The sequence below is a fragment of the Platichthys flesus genome, chromosome 6 (genome assembly GCF_949316205.1).
Source record: "Platichthys flesus chromosome 6, fPlaFle2.1, whole genome shotgun sequence".
NCBI classification, from domain to species: Eukaryota; Metazoa; Chordata; class Actinopteri; order Pleuronectiformes; family Pleuronectidae; genus Platichthys; species Platichthys flesus.
In genome coordinates, this window is record NC_084950.1 from 9,084,633 (window position 1) to 9,106,223 (window position 21,591).

Genomic DNA, 21,591 nt, shown 5'->3' on the forward strand with positions numbered 1-21,591 from the left:
TCTGTATTTTTGGTAAATGTTTTTAATTATTTACAGGTATTTAAAAAATCTGCTTTTTAATTTCAAAAACAATACATAAAAACAGTTAAGGCAATAAAATCCAGAGGTGAATATAATTTAAGGCAAATATTAAATTGTTGTTATGAGAAGGAAAGGGGATATGCATCTCCGCAGCCCTCTAGAGGTCTTCACAGGACAATCTTGAAAGAACTGTGGATAAATCAAAATGTAAGGTTATAGTTAAAGAGTGAAAAAAATGGGTAAAATAACATATGTAACAATAATTAATAGTTTGATTTTGGTTCTTACCTGACAAAGTCTGGTGATCTTGAAATCACATGCTGAAACTCGGAGAGGTTCACAGTTCCGTCCTTGTCAATGTCGGACTCTTCAAGGATCTGAAAAAGGGAAGAAACTGAATCCACTGTCTTCAGCCTTCATCTAAAATTGCTTTCACACATTTCAATTCAAACAATTTCATCAATCCCACAGGGGGTCAATCATTTGGAACAGCTTGTAGAAACAAAACAAAAACAGCGAGGTACAAATAAGTATAAGACAAGTTAAAAAGAGGATAAAACGATAAGCTACAAAAAAGGAAATGGTTTAAAAGATCGATACGTACTGTTTAAAAACATGATTGCAGAAGGGATAAAGATTTAGAGTAGCAGCTATTTTTCCAAAGAGGATAAACGTAACGATATCCTCATGGTAACAAGGAAACCTCACCAGAACATGTTCAAAAGACAATACACTCAGTGCTCTCCAAAGGATTTGCTGATGACAAAAGGAACTTTTCATTTCACGTTAGTGACCTGAGAGAAGTTTTTAACCACAGGCTGTGTCCGTCTTTAACTATGAGACTGCGAAACCACCAGCAGATGAGAGAGAAACACAGGAGATGCCCACTAGATGTCCAAACAGGGCTGCCTGGCAGAGAAGGACTCTAGTTCGCAGTGCAGGACAATTTCTTTGCTGCCCACATTTCACGATAGCCTCGGTGTTCATATCAGATTCAATGCCTCAGTGAACTCACATTGCTGATGAGCTGTCGCATTTCCTCTGAGGTCAGTCTCGTGTCATCAGTCTCCCCGGTCAGACAGTTAACCAGTTTCTCCAGATCGGCACAATCAAGGGTTCCATCATCGTCAAAGTCTAAAACAATATATCACTATAGTTATATCACTGATTTCATAACCTTACATCAATTACCAGCAATGCGTTTTAATTGAGTTATTTACCAAATATACGGAAGGCGTAGTGGGATTTGATCTCCAGTGTAGCAGAGTCACTGAAGGCACTCAAAAGATCCAGAAAATCCTCAAAGGTGAGGCTTCCATTTTTGTTTTCAGACGTTGAGAACACATGGCAGATTCTGTTCCTGAAAGGGTTGGACTGGGACAGGAATAAGTACAAGGGTCAGTGTGGTTTATGAGCACTTCAGCGTCTTCTTTCAGAACACACAAAAGTGCACAACAACCTTGGTTAAACACTGCAAATAAACCACGAAGAAGTCCACATAACATCCATAAATCCCCTTTTTAACCCCTTGAATGTATTTTTACCTTGAGTTCTGGCAAAGTAAGGATCCTCTCCATAGGGACCCGGGTGTTTTGAAGGTCTCTCTCATCTTTATTGAGCAGTTCAGAGAATCTCTTGTGAGCTCTGATTATGAGAAAAGGGGCAATATTTAAGAATGTATGGCAACCAGCACTGATAGATTGATGGACATGATTTGTTATTGTCGGTAACATGTTGCATGAAGCTGCTCACTTACAGGAGGATTTCTTGTTTTGTCAGGAATGTCAGTTCCTGAAGGGGAAAATGATTAACAGAATGAAAGCAGTCACAGATTAACATCAAACACTTGTCACTTATACTTCAATACTTGTATGAGTATGATTTCCTATATCCCGTTTGTATATATATTTCCTCTATCTTTCTGATGATCCATGATATTAGCAGCATTAGCTTCCACTGACTTAACAAGATTGATGACGAGTGCCCTCAAACTTTTCTGTTTACTTTATAGGAACAACTACAGACGACAGATAAATCCCCTGGTGACAAGGCTTTAATGGTTTTCTTTAGCTTCATAGCACTAAGCTAAGATAGTTTTAACGACGCGTGGAAAAAGCAACCCGCAGGTTTACCCAACTCGTTTTACTTCCGTGACGCGATAACACCAGTTTCAAAGACGTTGCTTCGGGCACTTACTTGATATTCTGCGAGCAGGTCCTTCCCAAGTTGACTTGCCGTAGTTCCCATGGCGAGTTTTTCGACTTGGACGTGTACTTTCTTTAAAAAAGAAACTACCTCTAGTTGCTTTTGTATCGCTTACTTCCGGTTTCTGCTTAGCCCATTCCTCTTCCCTGTGTTCAGCTACGTAACGGTCTCCACGGTGACGCAATGTCAACAAAAGCTGCCTCCAACAGGCGAGGTGTAAACTAACCCAGCAAATATAAACAAACAAATTATTTCATATTCGTCCCACATTATATGCTTTAACGTAACATATTTTTGTAGCAATGAGTTTGATCAGCAATTACTCCTAAAAAAAGATAAAATTATCCTTTATTCCTCCCACAATGGGGTTATGTGCTGTTGTAATATGGAAAAATCAATATATAGACAGTCAAAAGTAATAAATAAGTAAACGTGCAATATAAGAGCAAGGAGATATAAAATGGAAATATTAATTGGGGTACTCCTGTGAGGTAACTCAAAATGCAGCCTGTTGCATGAAATGTTCAGATTTCCTGTGTGTCCTGACCTGAGTAAAGATGGCATCTCTATTTTTGGGTCCAGGTATTTGTTACCACTTGAACTAATGAGCTGTTGCATTGTATAAAAACAAGTTATTTATTTCATCTCACTGCTCCCATGTTTCCTTGTGTTCTTCTACTCCCACATGTTTACAGACATCTTTAAACTGTATCGTTATGTCATATGATTAACTATTTTTGTGGGCAAAAAGAACAAATTGCTAAAAAAAATATCAAAGAAAGAAAGAAAGTCTCCAGTCTTTACTTATCACACTTTCATTTGTGTATGTATAATTACCTTTACTATTATTACACATTTTCAAAACATAATAGAGACTTGCAGGTCAAAACTTGCCTTATATCATATATTGAGTATCTATCTCTCTATCTATCTATCTATCTATCTATCTATCTATCTATCTATCTATCTATCTATCTATCTATCTATCTATCTATCTATAGCCTATATTTACATTGTTTATAAAGAGTATGTAGGATATTGATATTGTTTAAAACTAATTTGATTTAAATTGTTCAGTAAATAATAAAAGAGACTTTATATTGGCCTATTAATAACAACACTGTATAAATGAGAAAGTACAGAATGTAAAGTACAGAGAAACCAAAATAATAAAAGCATCGCAGATATGATCCAAAACTAAATGGTGTGTGAGTGTGATCACAATCAGTATCCTCAGTGAATCTTCATAAAAATGACTAGACAGAAAAGATGAAGAATCTGACCTTCAGCTTTGTTTGTCAGCAGATATCTGTTAGGAGGAAACAACACGTGTCTTGTCTGGTGAATGAATTAAACTTCACAAACTTAAATTAGTAGTGCTGGGCCACGCCGCTACTAACGCAAGGTGCCGACGTTCTATCGCCGGTGATTCATGGGAGGGAAACACCACAGCTAGCTTTGGCTAAAGCTAACATCTCTGTCTCTTACTTTAATTACCCACAGAGTGAGCACGTGGGCTTTTCTTACTACTGAAGAAAACTCTAACATTAACTTGGAGAAAAATTATACTTTGAAAGAGCTGCATGTTTAACCGGAGCAAATGTTAGCTTAATAAATATTAGGGTATTTAGCTAGGCAGCTAATTCGTTAGCACTGAATAATGCTAGATCTACCAAAGGTGAGGACTTCGAGATGATATTATCGGATGGATAAAACAGCCACACTGTTAGTTGAATGAGATTTAATCATAATCTAAGAGTCCTTCAAAGAACATGATGGATACAACAGGGGATTACAGCAACAGCCGCACTGGTAAGTGACATTTGCTGGAAACTAGCTGTGCACATTTAGTTTGTATTTGTAAATGATCGTAGCTATCTAAAAATGTCTGTCCGGTTCAACAAGAGACTTTGCTGATTCCATCTTTCTGCTTTCAGCCATTAGAACAGACCTCAGCCTGCTCCTTGAGTGTCTGAAGTATCAGATGAAATCTCCTGAGCTACAGAAACAAGCTCTTCTCACCATTCACTCAATCTGTGAAAACAGAGGTAACACTGCTCCATTAAAGTTTCATACAATCGCTATCTTTTTTTCCTACAGGCCCATCAGTCAATCCTGTTTGTTATCTGGAGAGCAATCGTTGAAGGAAATGATGCGTGACATATTGACACAACACCTTTCAACTGTTGCTATCAACTTTTCATTATTTCAGATGACAATGTGGACCTGCTGAGGGAAATGGGAGGTGTGGCATTTGTGTATAACCTCTCCAAATCCACTATCGTTCATTCGGATGTGAAGGAGACTGCGCTTTTTACCATCGGCACTCTGGCAGGGGCCAATGGTAGGTTGTGTTTGTGTGTGTTTGTGTGTGTGAGAGAGATATTTAAGACCTTTGCCGCCATTGAAGCCTCGGATGAATGTACACATCGTCCCAAAACGAGACGGTCGAGCCTCAAAAAGATGGAAAATATTTATTTGGGTGGTGTTTGTTAAATTGTACAGATGAAGATAAACTGGTCAACAGGCAGGAAATGGCCTCTAAACAATCTTCAGTAAATAGCTTGGACACTGAAATAAATCATAGGCTACTTGCAAACCCTGCTATTGTTTTCTTTTCTGTAATGTATAGGATACTAAAAGCTGCCCACGACAGAAGACAGCTTTGTTGCGCTGTACCCAGATTTGAGATGCGGTGTCAGAGGCTGCAGACCTGATATGAGTTGAATGAAAGATGTGTATTTTATTTTGAAAACGTACACAAGCATGTATAGTGTTATTTCTGAACTGAAGTGATCAAATGTGGTATTTTCAAATGAATGAAAGTTTAACATATTGTTGATATTGATGTTTATCTTTCCTTCTGCTAGTGTTTTGCAAGAATTCCCTGTGCAGAAAGGAGACCTTTACAGACCTGGCTGGTTGGTTGATGAATGAACACCTCCCACTGACACATAAGAGAGTGTCCGTCTACTTGCTGTCTGTGTTGGTCGCCAACAACAGTAAGATAAAGACCACCTCAGCTAGCTCAGTGAATAAAGCTACAGGATCAGATGCTGTTTAATGTATCCTTTCTTTCTCTAACTTCACATGACATTTTCTTTTAATTTGTTTTTCAGCTTATGAGAGCAATTCCATATACATACAAAAAATGTATTGCTGAAATACTGTGTACATTTCATATAGGATTCCTGAGAGTGTGATGATAATCTCACTTTTTAATGTAGACCTCTGTAACCTGTGTGTGTCTGTGTGCTCTTGCAGAATTAGGACAGTCCTTAGCTTTAACCAATGGCTGCGTGGACATTCTACTGGACCTATTCAGGTACTTATCAGTGATGTATCTATATAGTTCACACAATGTTTATGTTTATTTTACTCAAGTTAATAATGTCAAGATATATATTTTAAGTTTTTCATTAATTTAAAATATATGCAGGGCTCAGTTGCACATAAAAATAGTCCTGAATAGCCAAGTTAAAAATGTAACATTTACAAGGGGTTTAGAATAATTTTTTTTAGTGTATATTTTTTTGCAGGACTACTTTTCCCCTTTCCAAGGAGGCCACTGCAGTTATAGCCAACGCTCCTCACACTTACCAACTCTGGACATCTGTGTCTAGTGCTCTCTGTGGATGTGTCAACAATCCTCAGAATGGTAATGTCATCTTTGTATTCTTTCCTTTTACAGAGGAGTTAGTATTTATAAAAGTATTTCCCCTTTCATCATGGACTCAAATCATGGGACAGTGTTTTTAATGGTATCTGGAGTAATAACAAAAACAGTATTAAATCCATTGATTTTTTTTTCTCTTCCAGAGGAAGCTCAGCGTATTTGTGTTGCAGCCTTTCCTATGATAAACGTCTGGCTTCAGCAGATTGCTCTGGCACGCACAGAGATTATCCAATCAATTTGTTCCTTCATAGCAATGACTGTTGCCAACAACTGTAAGTAAACGTTTGGGCCAAACCTGTAAATTGAAAACAATGTCCAAACAATGAAATTACTTAAAACAAATCTCGTGTTTGTTCCTGCAGGCTATGTTCAGGAGTGTTTTTCGGCCTCGGGGGGTTTGGAGACTCTCACTCGTTCACTCCTCCGTCTCGCCTCTGTGGCAGATACAAGCTCGTTGTCGTGCCAACTGTCAGTCATTATTTCCAAGACCCTGTCAGCTTGCGTTACTGATAACTGTGTGTATCGCTCCCTCACTCAGTAACATTTCAAATGACACAACCCAAATTGTTTCCTTCTCCATTGACAATCTGCTCTTTTCAGCTGCTCTGGCTTCAGGTCTGGCTCAGTATGGCACCGTGTCCCATCTCCTCTCTCTGCTGGGCAGCCCAAATCTGGAGCTTGAGGACAGGCTTTCAGTTTTACTAACCCTGGGTCACTGCACCGAGGCTTCTGGTGAGACGTCATCTTCATATTTTAAACAACAACACAAATTGTTGATGTGCTCTCCTTATCTTGTGAGCCCATGGGGATTATTTATGCTATCCCCAAAAAATTCCACAACCGTGTTTCCTCCTGTCTGCAGAGGACCACCAGTCCCAGTTGGTGCAGCGTGGAGGCCTGCCCCTTATTATTACTTTACTCACAGAGGACACATGTGAGGAGGTCAGGAAGGCTGCTACGTTCATATTGCAGACCTGCAAACCGGCCAGTAAGTTTATGTCATAATAATACAGCTATTTCTCAATCATTGTAGTTTCCTCATGCAAGACAGGACTCTAAATTAATGAATGTAGACCTTTTAATTTACCATAGCCATGCACTTAAAAGAGGATCAATTTTTTTTTTTATCACTGAATAATTTGTGGAATAAATAAAGAAAAGGTAGTTCTCAAAATGGAGTGTTTGTCTGCCTGTGAAGCTGTGTCCTTGGTGCCTGGTCTGACGGCAGGACATGGGGAGGACAAAGACGTGGAGACCCTTGCACACATGGAAAGCTTCAGGTGCACAGCGCAGGAGTTGCTCAGCAGGATTAACCAGCTCGAGGAGAAACAGGCGAAGGTTAAACATGCCTTCACAAAGATTACCGCATTTCAGTAATTTTATAGCTTGGTGGCTAATGACCTGTTGTTGTTCATCTGAAGGGTGCTGAGGACGAGCAGGAAGAGAAAGACCCACCAACTTCAACTGAAGGGCCAGTTGCTCCATCTCCGTCTCCAGCCTTACCTCTACCTCTACAGCATGGAAAGAGCATTAGCACCATCCCCACATCATATAGACAGAGCAGCACCCGCATGGAAACAGACGGTGACAACAGAGTTAAACTGCAAACTGGTAAAAATGTGGTTTTGAAGGAGTTTGCCAGAAAACTGAGGAAAATTAGTTCCAACCTAAGTTGTAAGGAGGAGAAAGTTGAAACCAGTAGAGGAGATGAGTGGTATTCTGAGTGCAAGGGTACCAGAGCAAAGCTGTCACCTCATGCATGGTCAGGAGAGGGAGCCAGAGAGCCACATACTTCAGGCAGGTCAGTAGAGTGAGTTCTTTTTCAGACAAATGTAAAAGGTTGGCTTTCAGTTCAACAGATTTCTCTCTGTTTTTGTTTTTTCTTTGTTTGTTTAGTCAGTTGTTTCAGCCCCCAGCACCTGTGAGGCACAGTACACCAATAGAAATGAACTGTGCCAATGAAGGTATGAGTCACAGCTTCATGTCTTTGCTGTCTTTACTGTTCTGTCAATGTGTGGTTTATAGAATGTTTGTGTTTTAATGTTCAGAGTTACATGACTGTGATGAGGGGGAGATCAAAGCAGATGAACACTCAGTCTCTCTGTCCCGATGTGCAGGTAGGAGAACATGAAGCTTGTTCTGTCTTTACTTCACTGTCATTTAAACAACTTTTCTCAATCCTATTTGAAATTACCTTAGTATGAAGAATGAACCATTATTTTATGTATGTAGTTTATTTTTGATTAAATTGTGACTAAATTTGAACACCATAAGACCCACTTCAGAGTTTAATCAAAGTCAAGACATTTTATGTTCCTTTTTCTGTTTATTATTATTTTGTATATAGCTTCCTGGAGAGGCTTGGGACTGGAAAAGCTTAGGCCAAACAAACAATCACAGATATAAATATGCATCTTAGCTTTAAGGGAACATTCACCTTATCAATGTAAATTCAGCTATCGATCTTGAGTGAGTTACCCACATCTTTTCCCTATCTCCTTCAGGCTGTGTGTTGCCCTTTGACAAAGTGACCAGTCGCACCTTTGCATCTCTTCAAAGCTCCCGCCATCAAAGCTGTGATATGCACAGGGCTCTCCAAGCAGCCACAAATCAATTCAGGGCTCATCACTGCAGCCTTCTGTTCAGGAGAGAGAACCAGGACCACTCTGTGGAGCTGACGCACCAAAACCCTGAGAGAGTTTCAAGAGCAGGGCCACACAGAAGACAAGAACACCGGAGTGGTAAGAGGCTTCACCAGTAGTGTCAGTCTCACAGTCTGATAAGATCTTCACATAAAGCACAACAGGACTATGGAATTGATAGTTGTTGTAAGTAGAGCAGTTTACCTTTGTATTTAAATCTGTGACTCAGGAGGTAGAGTGGTTGTCCAATAACCTCAAGCTGTGTGACTGGGTGATTATGGCTTGTACTGCAAAGCTCTTAGTGGACCATACTAGTAGTAAGTCAATTTACCATTTTAGAATTGTAGGTTGACAGCTAAATTTTTCTTACATTTCAATCCTTATTCAATCAACTTAGCATTTAGAACAACCACTTTATCATAAAACAAGGAAGTAAAACATGTTATTAATATCAACAGCTGTATATTATTTTTGTTTCACACATATCAGTTATTTTAACTCTGGTTACTCATGGACACAGAGTCTTACTCACTTTGCATCAGCCTTGGTTTGAAGGTTGTTGTGTGCCTGACAACTGGATCACAAGGTGATGCAGAAGGAAGGAGTAAGTTCTAAATGGGAATGGATAGGTTTCACTTTTGGTCAAAATTCAATGGATTCTTCCAAGTATGGTCCCCCCACAGTGTTTCCTTGTGGTACGAGGTACCTGTGTTTGTGTTTTTTTTATGTATTTCCAAGTTTTCTTATGGCTCCTCAAGTTTTAAATATTGTTTTTCGGCGCTCACTATAACCTTTTAAGGCTTGCATTAGCGGACCTGTTACTGCAACATGGGCTGAATAGTACTGCATTTGGCTGGAAAATATAATATACTGATATAATCTCAGTGAATATACTTCAGACAAGGTAAATGTATAAGCTTTATGAGTCATGATTGTAGTGGTTGTTTAAAACAGTTTCATGGACCAATCAGTTTAATTCTGATTAGCTCATAGAGAAATACGTATTGTCATCTCTAACTACTCGTGTCTGATCTGCAGTATACAAGGTCTCCCTGACTCCCATATGTAAAGAAGCAGGGAAAGTCAAGCGGTGCTTTCCAGAGGCCCACAGGAAGAAGCAGCATGGTAAGAAGCAAGTCAATTTTACATGCCTCTCTATCACAAGGGTGTCTCTTTTGTAATATGAAAACTAGAATTACACTGAGTAGAGTGCATTCCAGCGCCAAGGGCCAACAATCTCCTTGGATTCAAAGAAGAATTATAGCTAAGGCCAAATCCCTTTTACACATTGGAGTTAGTTTAGAGTTTTTAGCCCTATGTGTTAGAGTACGGCAGTGGAAAAAAATCAATCCGACAATAAAATCACATTTAAATATTCTAGAGTAGCATTTTTGGGGGATCCGCACCATATTGCTCACACGTAGATATCACACCCCTTAACTTCCCTAATTTAAGATCCAAAAATAGGAAAATTGCTGAAATGTCAAAGAATGAAACACTTCCTGGATCTGCCAATTTAAACAGATCAGTGCCAATAGTCAATGTTTAATTACTTGGTCCATGACCTATATTTCCAAGTTTTGTGGAAATCCATTCAGAGGCTTTTGCATAATCATGCTTACAAACAAACAAACAGAGGTGAAAAGCAGTTCGGCTGTTGCAAATACTTGCTCCTGAAAGCTCAACCAACTCTTTAAACTCTTGCAAACCGTTGCCTGATATTATTAGATATACGCTATCGCTGTAACACACATGTACAACATTCTTCAAGTGGGTTATTTGTGTGTCATCTTCCTCCACATTTCATAGGCATCGCTCTGACTCCACTGCACAGAGGAGCTAAAAAGAGGACAGAGACTTCTCAAAACAAGTCTGGTATGCATGTGGTGTTATGTTCTTCTATACATGTCATGTCTGAAAAAGCAGCTTCTACCTGCAGGTAAATGTGTTTACAGCAAATCAAATTAAGTGTGTGTATGTCAGAATGTTGAGATTGAGCGCCTGTGGTGGGAGCTGTCTTCTGCTGTGTGTTCTTGGCAGCAGACAAAGGCAGAAGGAATGTTGAAATGTGGCCAGTGTTCTCACAGTGCAGGCCGGAGCTGGTAGAGATCAGTACAGCTGTATTAAGCTGTGTCACACTCTATGTTTGTGTGCGTGCGATTGTGCACGTATGTGTCTGTGTGTGTGTGCGTGTGTGCGCACGTGTGTTTCTGACAGAGATTGAGAGGATGTGTTCTTGTGTTTTTGAGTTGTTTCAGACACATAGCAGCGAAAGGAGTGACATTGCAAGGTCTCTGTCAGACTTTCTGTGACCTAAAAGCTGCCACAGACGGTCAGGCTGAGCTTAACTGTATCTGCAGACCTCTCAGCCAAATTTATTTTCCAATGCTCATTTTGTGCGAGTCTACACTTAAAATAGTTTTTTCTTCCACAGCAAAACCCACATTTTCATTCTTGCTCTGTACAGCTCATCTGTTTTTTCCATCTCTCTCCGCCTTCATAATGTATTCGTTTTTTCCCCCTGCCTTTATTCTGCCCCCACCTCCCTCGGGTTTTCCTGCCTCCTCTTTCTCATCCACCATACATCTCTTGCTGTATTTTAGTACAACAGCTGTATTAGCCAGAATGGGCGATGCAATATCGCTGTAATGAGGAGGATGGAAAGAGTGAAAAGATACATGTTTTTCTTTTTATGTAAAGGCAGTTCTCTTTAGTAAGAGCCTGAGTTTTAGATAAGTGGCCTCATCTCAGTCTTACACACACACACACACACACTCACACACAGACACAAATGCAAACTGTTTTCTTTCAAACACAGAGAGAAGAGGGAGGAATAATCTTGGACTTTGTGTCCTCGATAACGAGCCGAAGACTACCACAGATCCCTGCTCCACTGTAAGAGTGTGAACGAATATTATCTGTCAAAAATGTATATGTTTTATAGCTTATTAGGTTTTCCAGCAGCTTTTTATCACCATGACTATGTGCTGAAGTGCATTAAGTTTACTGCCAGTAGTCAAAACTAAGTACCTCTACCTACAGGCCTGGCCAATGTGTTTCTTCTACTCTATGAAAATATGCAAATACTTTCAGTTACAGTTTAACTCTGCAAACGCAGTTTGGTTCAGATTGTGAAAGTATGGACTACACACACATGGCACCTACAAGTGCAAAGTACAATAGTGCATCTCCGCACACTGCATGGGTCAAATGTTCTGAACTCTCCTGTCTATCGAATCCTTTCTCAGAGTTTTGACTTTTTCTCTCATTTTCAATATTATTCTCAGAGAAGAAAGAGGAAGGACTTCTGCCGTGAGGAGGTGCATTACCTTCTGAACGGAGTAAAGAGATTTGGCTTCTCTTGGAATTCCATCTTGTGGTCTAATCCCTTCCAACCTGGACGTACCAATGTTGACCTAGCCCAGAAATACAGGCAGCTAATGGTAACAAGAGAAACTCTGGAAATAAAGTGCTAGTGCTGGTGCTTCAAGATAAATGTCAAATGCATTAAAATGAACCGCCTTACCTTCTGCTCTTGTCTTTGCCTTCAGAAACCTAAAACCATGGGTGATGGCGCAGACCAATAATAATGGTCCTCTGGAAGTCGACAGCTTTGAGTCATCTAAAATACTTATTTCAAGTTCAAAACACTGCTTGGTTGTACAGTTATCAAAGTTGTACACACTCCATATACCTCTAATTTATTGAGCCTGATATTTAAAACTTTGTTAAGTTTTCTCTGTCTTTAAAATTGTTTCTGCTGTAGTTTGTGTTTTGACAGATACTGTAAATTGTTTGTTTACATTACATTAAACTGGTGATTGGGTTTCTTAATGTTTCTGTCAATAGCTCCCTACTGGATTCATGCAAACAGACTTTATTTCAAATGGAAAATGTTGCTACGGACACTATAATGCGTGCTTATAGGATAAAACCACTTGAGACTCAGAAACCACTGGGATGTTGTGTAAGAGTGAATTGCTCCAGACTCAGAGTGGATTAGTTTTACGAAATTTTAAATATTCACCATTTGAGTTAAGTCATTTTGTTTGTTGCACCATTATTTGATGAATCACCATCACGTTGTGCAGGACCACTGTGTTTGCAACTGCCACATTTGATTGCACAATGTTTTCATGTTGAGGCAGAGAAAAGGCCGAGCGTTTAAAACTCTGGAAATCATCTACACCAATGCTGTTTCACTACGGTCTCTAGGCCTTGTCATAGTTATCCACCAGTTTGAAGTCATAATTAATTTAACCTACTTAACATTTTAAAAGTTAAAAGTAGTTTGTTGTCAATTTAGTTATTTAGCAATAGTTAACATAACAGCAGAAATATGACATTATGAGCGAGTGACAAGGAATCTGTGAAAAACATTGTCCATTTCAGCAGTTTTACTAAAACTTGAGTTATGTTTGCATTTGAGTTTAACAACTGCTTTACATTTTTTAACAAGAACATAGTTTCAGGACGAAAACACGAGGATAACTAGATCGCATCCCTCCGCCAAAGCTAACACCCAATCGTGAAAGAAAATTCCTGGATCTGACCTTTAATCAAACTATACCCCACCCATTCCCCAAATTTCAATGAAGTTGGCTCAGCCGTCTTTGGCATAATCCTGCCAACAAACAAATTCATGAAAATATAACCTCCTCTGCAGAAAAAGTTAACAAAGCAGCCCTGTACTAAAACAACTTTACATAAAAGAACACATTTATCTTACTTCCTTGATCACAATCACAAAAACAAATCCCAAGTTGTGTTGTCTTTGGTTTTGTCCTCTGGCTGTCATAGTGCATTAAGAGACAGGAAATCAATAAGGACGGGGGGGTTGACTCGACTGCAGCACATTTGTTTATTGAACTGAAACCCTCTGGTATGACATGAACGCTTTTACTAAAGGGCGACTTGACTGAGATCACTGGCTGCAGAGGGCCTCTCCCTCTCCACGGAGACTCATCGCCTGTGTGTTGCCAAAGCCATGGGACTTACCCGTCAGCCGTGCCCTGTGGTGTAAGCGGTTAAACATAGGTGTGACCAGACAAGGCATCCATGTTTATCGGAAGTGGGACTTCTTATGGATTAGGGAACTGGAGAAGACAGGGTGATCTCCTCATGCAGGATAAATGTTGTCTCCATTCTGAGCTGGATGTTGTACATCTTGCCGACGTTGTGGAATTCTTCGCCTTTCCGGCAAATTGGCAAAGTCTGTTTATTATTTTAGGTTTTGAATTTGTAGGAAGACGTCTCTTACCAACCAGCTCACTATTACAGTCAAGACACAGGGTTAGTAGTTCAGTGAGGGCAAGGGGGGGGGAAGCATATGTGAAGCAGATTTCTCATGGACTGACACGCAGTCACACTGAGGACTTTTGACCCAGGCCCCCCGAAAAAAGCTCCTTCCTCTGGAAAGAATGTGGCCTCGTCTCTCCCACTCCCTCCTCCTCTTGTCCTCTTTCCCACGAGACTGCGAGAAGCCCCCGTCTCTATTGCACCATCTGAGCCGTGTTGACTGTAGTTTAATTTCCATGTATACTGAGTGTCCCATACGTGTACGAGCCTGTTCTTCAGGGTGCTGTGTCATGGAGAAAACTCACTGTTGCTCGAGCGTGTTCGTTTAACAGATCCCTGCTTGGCACTCGTCACTTGGGTTGAAGGGGAGCTGGGTCACATTCCACGTTCAGTGTGATGGGACCAGAATACAGCTACTGTACATCTGGAGCTAATGAATGTGATGTATCGCAACATGGAGTAAGATTATTTCCTCTACATTAAAAAACTGAATGCATGACCACAACGCACTTGAAGTATTTTATTTCCACAACCAAGGCACGAATTAAATTCTAAAAAAAAAAAAAAAATCACCTGAATATACAACTTTCATCCCTGTTGGAGGAATATTGCAAAATCCAAACAAAAGTGTTAAGCAAAAATGTTTATTGAAAACTTGTATATAAATCAGATACATAAATGGTCTCCATCTTTGGTTGCATTGCTTTTGTCCCTTATACCTGTCGTTTTGAATTAATGGTTTATCCACTTCAAAAAACTCATACTTTTCCCTTTGCACTCAATAAACATGATTATTTACTACACTACTATATCATTTTTAGGTTTTTATAAAGCAACAGCACCTCTTTCTTCAAGACCCTATGAGAAATACATTTAAATTCTTGCCCAGGGAATTTTGCATAGAGGAAGATCTCTGTTGTCCATCAAGAAACGTAATTGAACGCCTATCCCCTGTCCTGCTTGAGCTCCTGTTCTTATCACCCGCAGATAATATACGACAGTATACATGTATCCAAAAACATCAATGTATCAGTATTTAGACATCATTATGTTCACTTGGCACATTTGGTTCATTTTGAAAGAGAAAATTAACCGTTTCCCTTTATTAGGCTGCACACATGAGCAATCAAACTTTGTATTTGTGAAGTCAGAAGTCAAGAAAAAGGTTAAAAAGTGTTTCACAGAAAAAAACATCTCTTCACTTCTTTCACTTATGGGATTCAAATCAGCTCGGTGGACAGGTTGATGTCTGTGATGGGAGCGTCATCGGGGATCTGGACATCGATGGGGATGAGGTCATTTTCTTTCAGATCCAACTTCTGCAGGAGTCCACTAATGTTTTCCTCTTCGACATGACTCACGAACTGCTCCAGATTCTCTGCGGCCTCCACCTCCGCAGGCTCTTCCAGGGACTCAGACTTTTCCAGCTCAAACGTGCAGATCTCAGCAGTGTCTAGGCACTCCCTGCTCTCTGGGATGTCTGAGGGTATTTCTTCTTCAACTGGGAGAGGGATGGGAGCTGGGCAAGGAGGAGCATAGACAGGTTCGAGGCCACCAAAGTAACACAAAGGTGGCGAGACAAGCTCAGGGTTGGACTCAGTAACCATGTCTGTGGCTTTCTCCAGAACCTCAGCCGGGACTGGTAATAACTCTGAGGTGGGCTCCAGGACAGCTTCAACCTCGGGACTTGAGAGAGGCTCTTCTTGAGGAGTAGGTTCTGGAGTTAGGGAAATCAGAGCTTCTGCAACCGGTTCTGCAATCGGTTCTGGGGCTGCAACTGGTTCTGGGGCAGCAACCGGTTCTGGGGCAGCAACCGGTTCTGGGGCTGCAACCGGTTCTGGGGCTGCAACCGGTTCTGGTTCTGGAGGAGATGGTTCGCTGATTGAGTCCAGAAGGTTGGGTTGGGCTGGAGCTTCCTCTTTAACTGGCTCTGATTCAGCATCTTTAAGCCCAGCGTAGACAGCAATAGCCTCTACCCCTTGACACGCAAGCTGTGTCACACACTCGCCCACCACAGCCTCTAGATTCTTCGGCTCCACGGCCTCTTGGGTGCACTGTATCGCAGCCTCTTCGGCTGCCGGCTCCCCTGCTGCAGCCTCCTGCTTAGGCACAGGCTCGTCTCGTTTTCTGCTGAATTGGTTTCCCATGGTGAACCTGTACAGAGCGTAAAGAAATGACAATCACATTATTTTCAAGGATTACATGTCCAATTTTATTCTTCAAGTGGTTGCTTAAAGCAATTTATAACCTTAGCCAAGGAGGTTCAATCCGTTTGGTTTGTTTGTAAACAAGATTACACAAAAAAAAATGCTGAACAGATTGCCATGACACCTGGTGGACAGACGCCGTATGACTCCAGGAAGAAGCCATTACTTTCTGATGAAGATTGGGATCAGGAGGGCAGAACCAGGGAATGTATAAATTGTAGTTGGTTTAAAAGTCTCTCTAAGCCATGGAAAACCAACCTTTTTTTGTTGCTTAACACTGTTGTGATGCCTCAAAATACAGTATGTGGTGTCACATGAGAATATAGTATTTGAGCTTTATTTCTGTTTGTGGGCATGTTTTTTTAGTGAATGTTCATTTGTATTGTAAAATCTGCAAAATCCAATAAATACATTTCTGGAAAAAAAAAAATTATGATCACTGATTGGCCAGGGAATAACTCAAGATATTTTTAAAAACAGGGAATAACTCAAGATATTTTTAAAAACAGTCATAGTAAGGGAAATGACTTCTGTACAATTTGGAGCAGCTTGGTTAGATTGCAGGAGACTGTTGGGCATTGGTGGACGTGTGAGCTCCACTGAGGTTTTTGTATCGTCCTTTATTTAACCAGCAACGTCCCATTGGGATAAAATGCATCTTCTTTAAGAATCCTGGTCAAGATGGGCAGCAGTGAATTATATTATAATGAAGTATAAAGTCTAATATTTTGTGTATAATTCCTGTGGTTGCTGATTGCCTTTTAAGTTGACACTTTATTTGCACAAAAGCAACATTATTCGAGGTTACAAAACAACAAAATCAAAGAAATAAACCTAACTAAAGCTGTCAGGATTGATCTCAGAAGTTGTGCAACGGATATTCCAGTCTGTGCGTTTTGGGACATAATGTTTTCTTGAGCCCAGGGGCTGCAGCATGTGGTACGCACACTGTGCTCTGTACAGCGTGGTCCATAAGGTGAATGTGTGCGTTTGATTCCTTTTTTAAATTGGCACCTCACCTCAATAAAAGGCATGAATCAGAGACATTTAAACGAGATGAGCTCCTATTAAAAAGACAAATGAGAGGTTTTGGTCTCCCTGTGTTTGTGAGAAACAACCACACCTTGTTCCCAATGTACCGTCCGTCACAACCTTGGATCCACTTGCTCACGTGCACTCAAACAACATGATGACACCATAATCCCGCATACGAATAATTCTCAATGCAAACCCAATCTAATAATTAGTGCTTACAGCAAAAGGAACAAAGGAGCTGCAGCAGACGACCCCGCCTCCCTCCCCGTGCTGAACAAAAAGTCTAAACCCTCCAAAGTGCACAGAACAACACGCGCATCGACTCAAAGTGACAAAGAAAATCACTGTAACATGTGTGTCACCAACCTTTTCAACCCTTTTTTCCCGTTGCAGTGAAATGAGGAAACGCTGCAGATGGGCTCGCACTCGACTCTGAGAAGAAGGCACGTCAAACTGTCTGTTAAAGCGCCGTACGCGTTCACGATGATCACAATGCTCGGCCCCGGGGCTGAGACACCACAGCGCGTGCGCGAACCAGAGCGACACTGACGTCGAATCTTAAAAGTAAGTCAACTACAAACAAATCAAACTGCACAACTGCTGCGCTCAGTCCGACTTTAACACTCAGTACTTATGCTATTTGTTACTTCAGAGTGATCAACATTACACAACGCTGGACTGGTAATTTGTCTAAGTACAATCTTTATTTTTCACTTTTAGTTTCATTATTATTGCGATTTCTTGATGCGTCACTGCAGCAGCATAAACATAGGGTCAGCTGATCTGCTGGAGGTTGAGTTTAAAACCCTGCGACACACTTGCTGCTGCCACACACTGACGATGAAGGCGTAAGTTCACTCACTGATACTGAATTTACAGGTCATTTGTCAACTAGTTTTTCTCTTTGTGAAGAACCATCCTTGTAACCAACTTGTCATGCATTGATTTCTGTTAATATAAATATTAAATCCACAGGTCAGAGGTCATGGGGCCCCACCGGGCTGAAGCCGGCTCCGTCCTCTCTGTGATCAAACCCACCAGACACTTCATATGGATTTCAATGTGTCACCTGTTCATCTTGACTCAGATGTCTGCCTCCTTGTTCGTGTCTACTGCTGTGTTCATCCGCTCGGACGACTTCTTCATCAGCCCCTTTCGAATGTGTCTAACACACGAAGACGGTGAAGTGCGCCTCTCTCCTTTGTGTGGAGCTGAGATTGAGATAACCATTAACCCCCTCTTAGCAGTGGTTATCTTGGGTTTGTTAATTCCTGTGGTGCTGGTGCCCTTTTCCCTGTTGGCCGTTATGTTCGCGGCCTACACCAAGGACGGATCCCTGCTGTGGGTTAGCGTGCTCTGTCAGGCTGCGTCAAGCCTCCTCATGCTGACCGGCATCATCGGGTTTTTGTTCCTCAATCTGCCGTTTCTGGCCTGGGAAAACATGACCATCTGGTTTCACAACTGTGTGGCCGTGCAGGTCGAGCTGGTGATCACCACTGTGCTGACCCATGTGTTGAGGAGGAGGCTATAGTCCGACTGGTCTGACTGGAAGTAGTCGCATCCAAACTGTCCCTGCTTCAGCTTTACCTAAGTGTGCATGAAGATTGAAAAAAAAGGACGTGATTTTCATCTGTGAAAATCAGAAGGAAAAAATGAATAATCAACCCACCAACCAACAAGCAAATTTGAGTGGAACTATTATCATAACATTATTGTTCGACCTTAGTTGCAACATGCAACTTCACCACTGGATGTCACTAAGTTCAACACACTGAACATTTAAGCTAATGAAAACCAAAGCAGTTATGACTTATTAATTATGAATCGTTGAATTCCATTTTTGTTAAATCTGTGTTTTCGATTTCCCTCATACAATGACTGTGCAGTATTGTGGTCAGTATATTTCATTTTCACATTGTTCAGTGCTTTGTTTATGGAAACCTCAGAATATTTCAGCTTTGATTTCTCAACTTAACATCTGCAGTGATTTATTGTGACATTAACACGGATGAAAAAAAGTTGAAGAAATGCTGAATTTGAATATGAATAAGTAGAAGTTCTAGTGACACTAAATACTCAGGGATGCTGCGTTTATATCATAATCTGTGCTTAATAAACATCTTTTACTGAATTGAAAAAAAAAAAAAAGAGCTGAATGTGTTTGTAAGGTCAAGTTTTCACGTTGCCAACTGAGTTTTCATCCCCACCGACGCAACATCGTTGATCTCAGACCAGTGGAGACGGGCCCTTCAGAGCCGTCAGGCCCCCGGAGCAGCCCGGGATGCACATGCAGCAGAGGGGGAGCTCTGCAAGTGAGGATGGCACTGAGGTGACAGACACCAGTCCTAGGAGGCATCCCAGCCACCATACCCTTCCTCACAAACTAATATTCACCATGTCAAGATATAACACTTAGGCTAAGCAATAGACATCTTTATATGACTACTAAGGTAAATGCTGTCCCGTTTAAATAATGTATAATAATGATTAGAATCTTTTTATAGGAGGGGAGATGTTACATCGAGTTTGTTGTCACAGATTGTTCCACTGCTCTACCAGAGACAGAGAGAGAGAGAGAGAGAGAGAGTGTGTGTGTGTGTGTGTGTGTGTGTGTGTGTGTGTGTATATTGAGCAGTAGTCAGAGCATCGGCGGGAGCAGGATCAAAACGTGGCAGACAGCAGATGATGTCGCTTCCCAAACGTAAGTAGACCACATATAAAATTAACGAGTCATTAGTTCACTAGAGTCAGTTTACATTGTCAGATTCTATATTAATACTTAGGTTAGATTTCCGAGGGATTATTTTGGACTGGTCATTTATGTTGACAAAACTGGTTTCCACTTTTGGTTTCATTTCGATGGTGGTCAGGTGACCATGATGATTCAGTACATAAACATGATCAGCTGATAAACCTGAGGTTAAACTCCTGACACAGTTATTGCTGAATCACAGGTGTGTTGGGCTGTGAAGTCGAACAAGCATCCTTCTCAAAGTTCATATCTGAAGATTATCTTCCATATGATATGATAACACTGTTTGTATAATGGCTGACCAAAATCATGTTTGGCAGCCTCAGCAGGAATGCTTTATTTCAAGCTCAAGCTTCTTGGTCTGACTCTCTGCACGTATGTTAAACCAACAATCTTCTCTGTCCACAGATCAACGGTGTAATAAACTCACATATCAAAGAAAGGACAACTGAGGCCCATCCATGTAATTATTTTATTCACCACTGTGAACAACGGTGAGAAATTCAGCAAACAGGCATCTGTGCAGAAAATATTTCTTCACCAATAATGATGTAAGTTCATTCATAAATTACTCTTGCCATTTTGTCAAAAACTTTTTCTCTATGTTGAGCACTATCCTTATAATTCCTGTATTTCTGTCAATATGGACATTATATCTACAGATCGGAGGTTCCACAGTCTGACCAGGCAACACATATTCTCTCTATGAACAATTTCACTGGACGCCTTATATGGATTTCAATGTGTCTCCTGCTCATCTTGACTCAGGCGTTGACCTCCTTGTTTCTCTCTGCTGCCGTGTTCATCCGCTCCGATGACGTCCTCATCAGCCCCTTTCGAATGTGTCTAACACATGAACACGCCGAAATGCACTGCACCCCTTTCAGTGGAGCTGTGTTTGAGGTCAAAATAATCCTGTGTTTGTACGTTCCACTGGTGCTAGTGGCTTTTTCCCTGTTGGCCATGCTGTTTGCGGCCTACACCCAGGATAGAGCCCTGCTGTGGTGCAGCGTGCTCTGTCAGGCTGGGTCGAGCCTGCTCATCATGACCGGCATCATTGTGTTTTTGCTCCTCAATCTGCCCTTTGTGGCCTGGGAAAACATGACCCTCTGGTTTTACATCTATGTGGGTGTGCAGGTTGAGCTGGTGATCACAACTTTGCTGACCAGTCTGACCTCAACTCCAAGTGCGGGGCCTGCTGTAAACCTGCCTAATAATACTATGGAGCTACGTTAGAATTATTCCGTGTCATTCGTCCTCATCAAACAGTTGTACAATATACTGTTACTATGTTGTTTCTGTGTAGAGCTTTTTATGAACAGTCTATGGTGCAGACTAAAGTGAGAAAACTTTGTGTCCACCCTACCTGGTTTATCTGCAATGAAGACTATACAGTCAATGCCTGATTTACTTAGCTGGCGTTATTTTAAAACAGTGCATGTAAGATATTCAGACTGTAAAGTTTTCAAAATGAAAGCTCTTTAATTCAGCTGAATATAAGCATTGCAGCATCAAAATAGATGTTAGGCTTTTTACTTTGTGGACAAATTGTCAAGCAGGAAGTGATCATATTACTGTTGTTGCCATGAAAGAGATCTGCACATATCCTGTAAGGTTTGACCCAGTTGTTTGGCTGAGGATATAGAAGAACAACTACACATGTACATAGAGTGCTGGTCGCCACATGCGCAAATCATCAGGTGAAAAATATTTCCCGTACAAGCTGTAAGCCATCGTCCTCCTGCTGCGCTGCAT

General features: G+C 40.9%; 4 protein-coding genes across 6 annotated transcripts; 2 read left to right on the plus strand and 2 right to left on the minus strand.

Moving 5' to 3' along the window:
* Positions 1–6: 6 nt before the first annotated feature.
* Positions 7–2,384, minus strand: LOC133955581 (calcium and integrin-binding protein 1-like). The gene is made up of 7 exons (XM_062390489.1): positions 2,218–2,384; positions 1,778–1,812; positions 1,566–1,665; positions 1,242–1,395; positions 1,037–1,155; positions 310–398; positions 7–210 (listed from the first exon to the last, which is right to left on the minus strand). The coding sequence occupies exons 1-7, from the start codon at positions 2,266–2,268 to the stop codon at positions 189–191; spliced, it is 570 nt and encodes a 189-aa protein (XP_062246473.1). The 5' UTR covers positions 2,269–2,384; the 3' UTR covers positions 7–188.
* Positions 2,385–3,998: 1,614 nt separating this feature from the next.
* terb1 (telomere repeat binding bouquet formation protein 1) lies at positions 3,999–12,378 on the plus strand. The gene is made up of 20 exons (XM_062389682.1): positions 3,999–4,038; positions 4,134–4,274; positions 4,439–4,570; positions 5,097–5,228; positions 5,491–5,551; positions 5,766–5,884; positions 6,046–6,174; positions 6,265–6,417; positions 6,503–6,634; positions 6,765–6,890; positions 7,101–7,240; positions 7,324–7,664; positions 7,799–7,866; positions 7,951–8,019; positions 8,407–8,643; positions 9,583–9,669; positions 10,354–10,419; positions 11,363–11,439; positions 11,832–11,987; positions 12,096–12,378. The coding sequence occupies exons 1-20, from the start codon at positions 3,999–4,001 to the stop codon at positions 12,129–12,131; spliced, it is 2,442 nt and encodes an 813-aa protein (XP_062245666.1). The 3' UTR covers positions 12,132–12,378.
* A 1,971-nt stretch (positions 12,379–14,349) lies between these two features.
* Positions 14,350–17,647, minus strand: LOC133955012 (magnetosome-associated protein MamJ-like). Its single transcript, XM_062389648.1, has 2 exons — positions 17,451–17,647; positions 14,350–15,996 (listed from the first exon to the last, which is right to left on the minus strand). Exon 2 carries the CDS (start codon positions 15,987–15,989, stop codon positions 15,063–15,065), a length of 927 nt encoding a protein of 308 aa, XP_062245632.1. The 5' UTR covers positions 15,990–15,996; positions 17,451–17,647; the 3' UTR covers positions 14,350–15,062.
* On the plus strand, positions 17,565–19,223 carry LOC133955014 (uncharacterized). 3 transcript variants are annotated; one of them, XM_062389650.1, is made up of 3 exons: positions 17,596–17,648; positions 17,805–17,932; positions 18,060–19,223. In XM_062389650.1, the coding sequence occupies exons 2-3, from the start codon at positions 17,829–17,831 to the stop codon at positions 18,613–18,615; spliced, it is 660 nt and encodes a 219-aa protein (XP_062245634.1). In that variant the 5' UTR covers positions 17,596–17,648; positions 17,805–17,828; the 3' UTR covers positions 18,616–19,223. The 3 variants fall into 3 exon arrangements, with proteins under 3 accessions (XP_062245635.1, XP_062245634.1, XP_062245633.1); XM_062389651.1 differs by lacking the exon at positions 17,805–17,932 and having other exon boundaries at positions 17,565–17,648; XM_062389649.1 differs by lacking the exon at positions 17,596–17,648 and having other exon boundaries at positions 17,655–17,932.
* Positions 19,224–21,591: the final 2,368 nt, after the last annotated feature.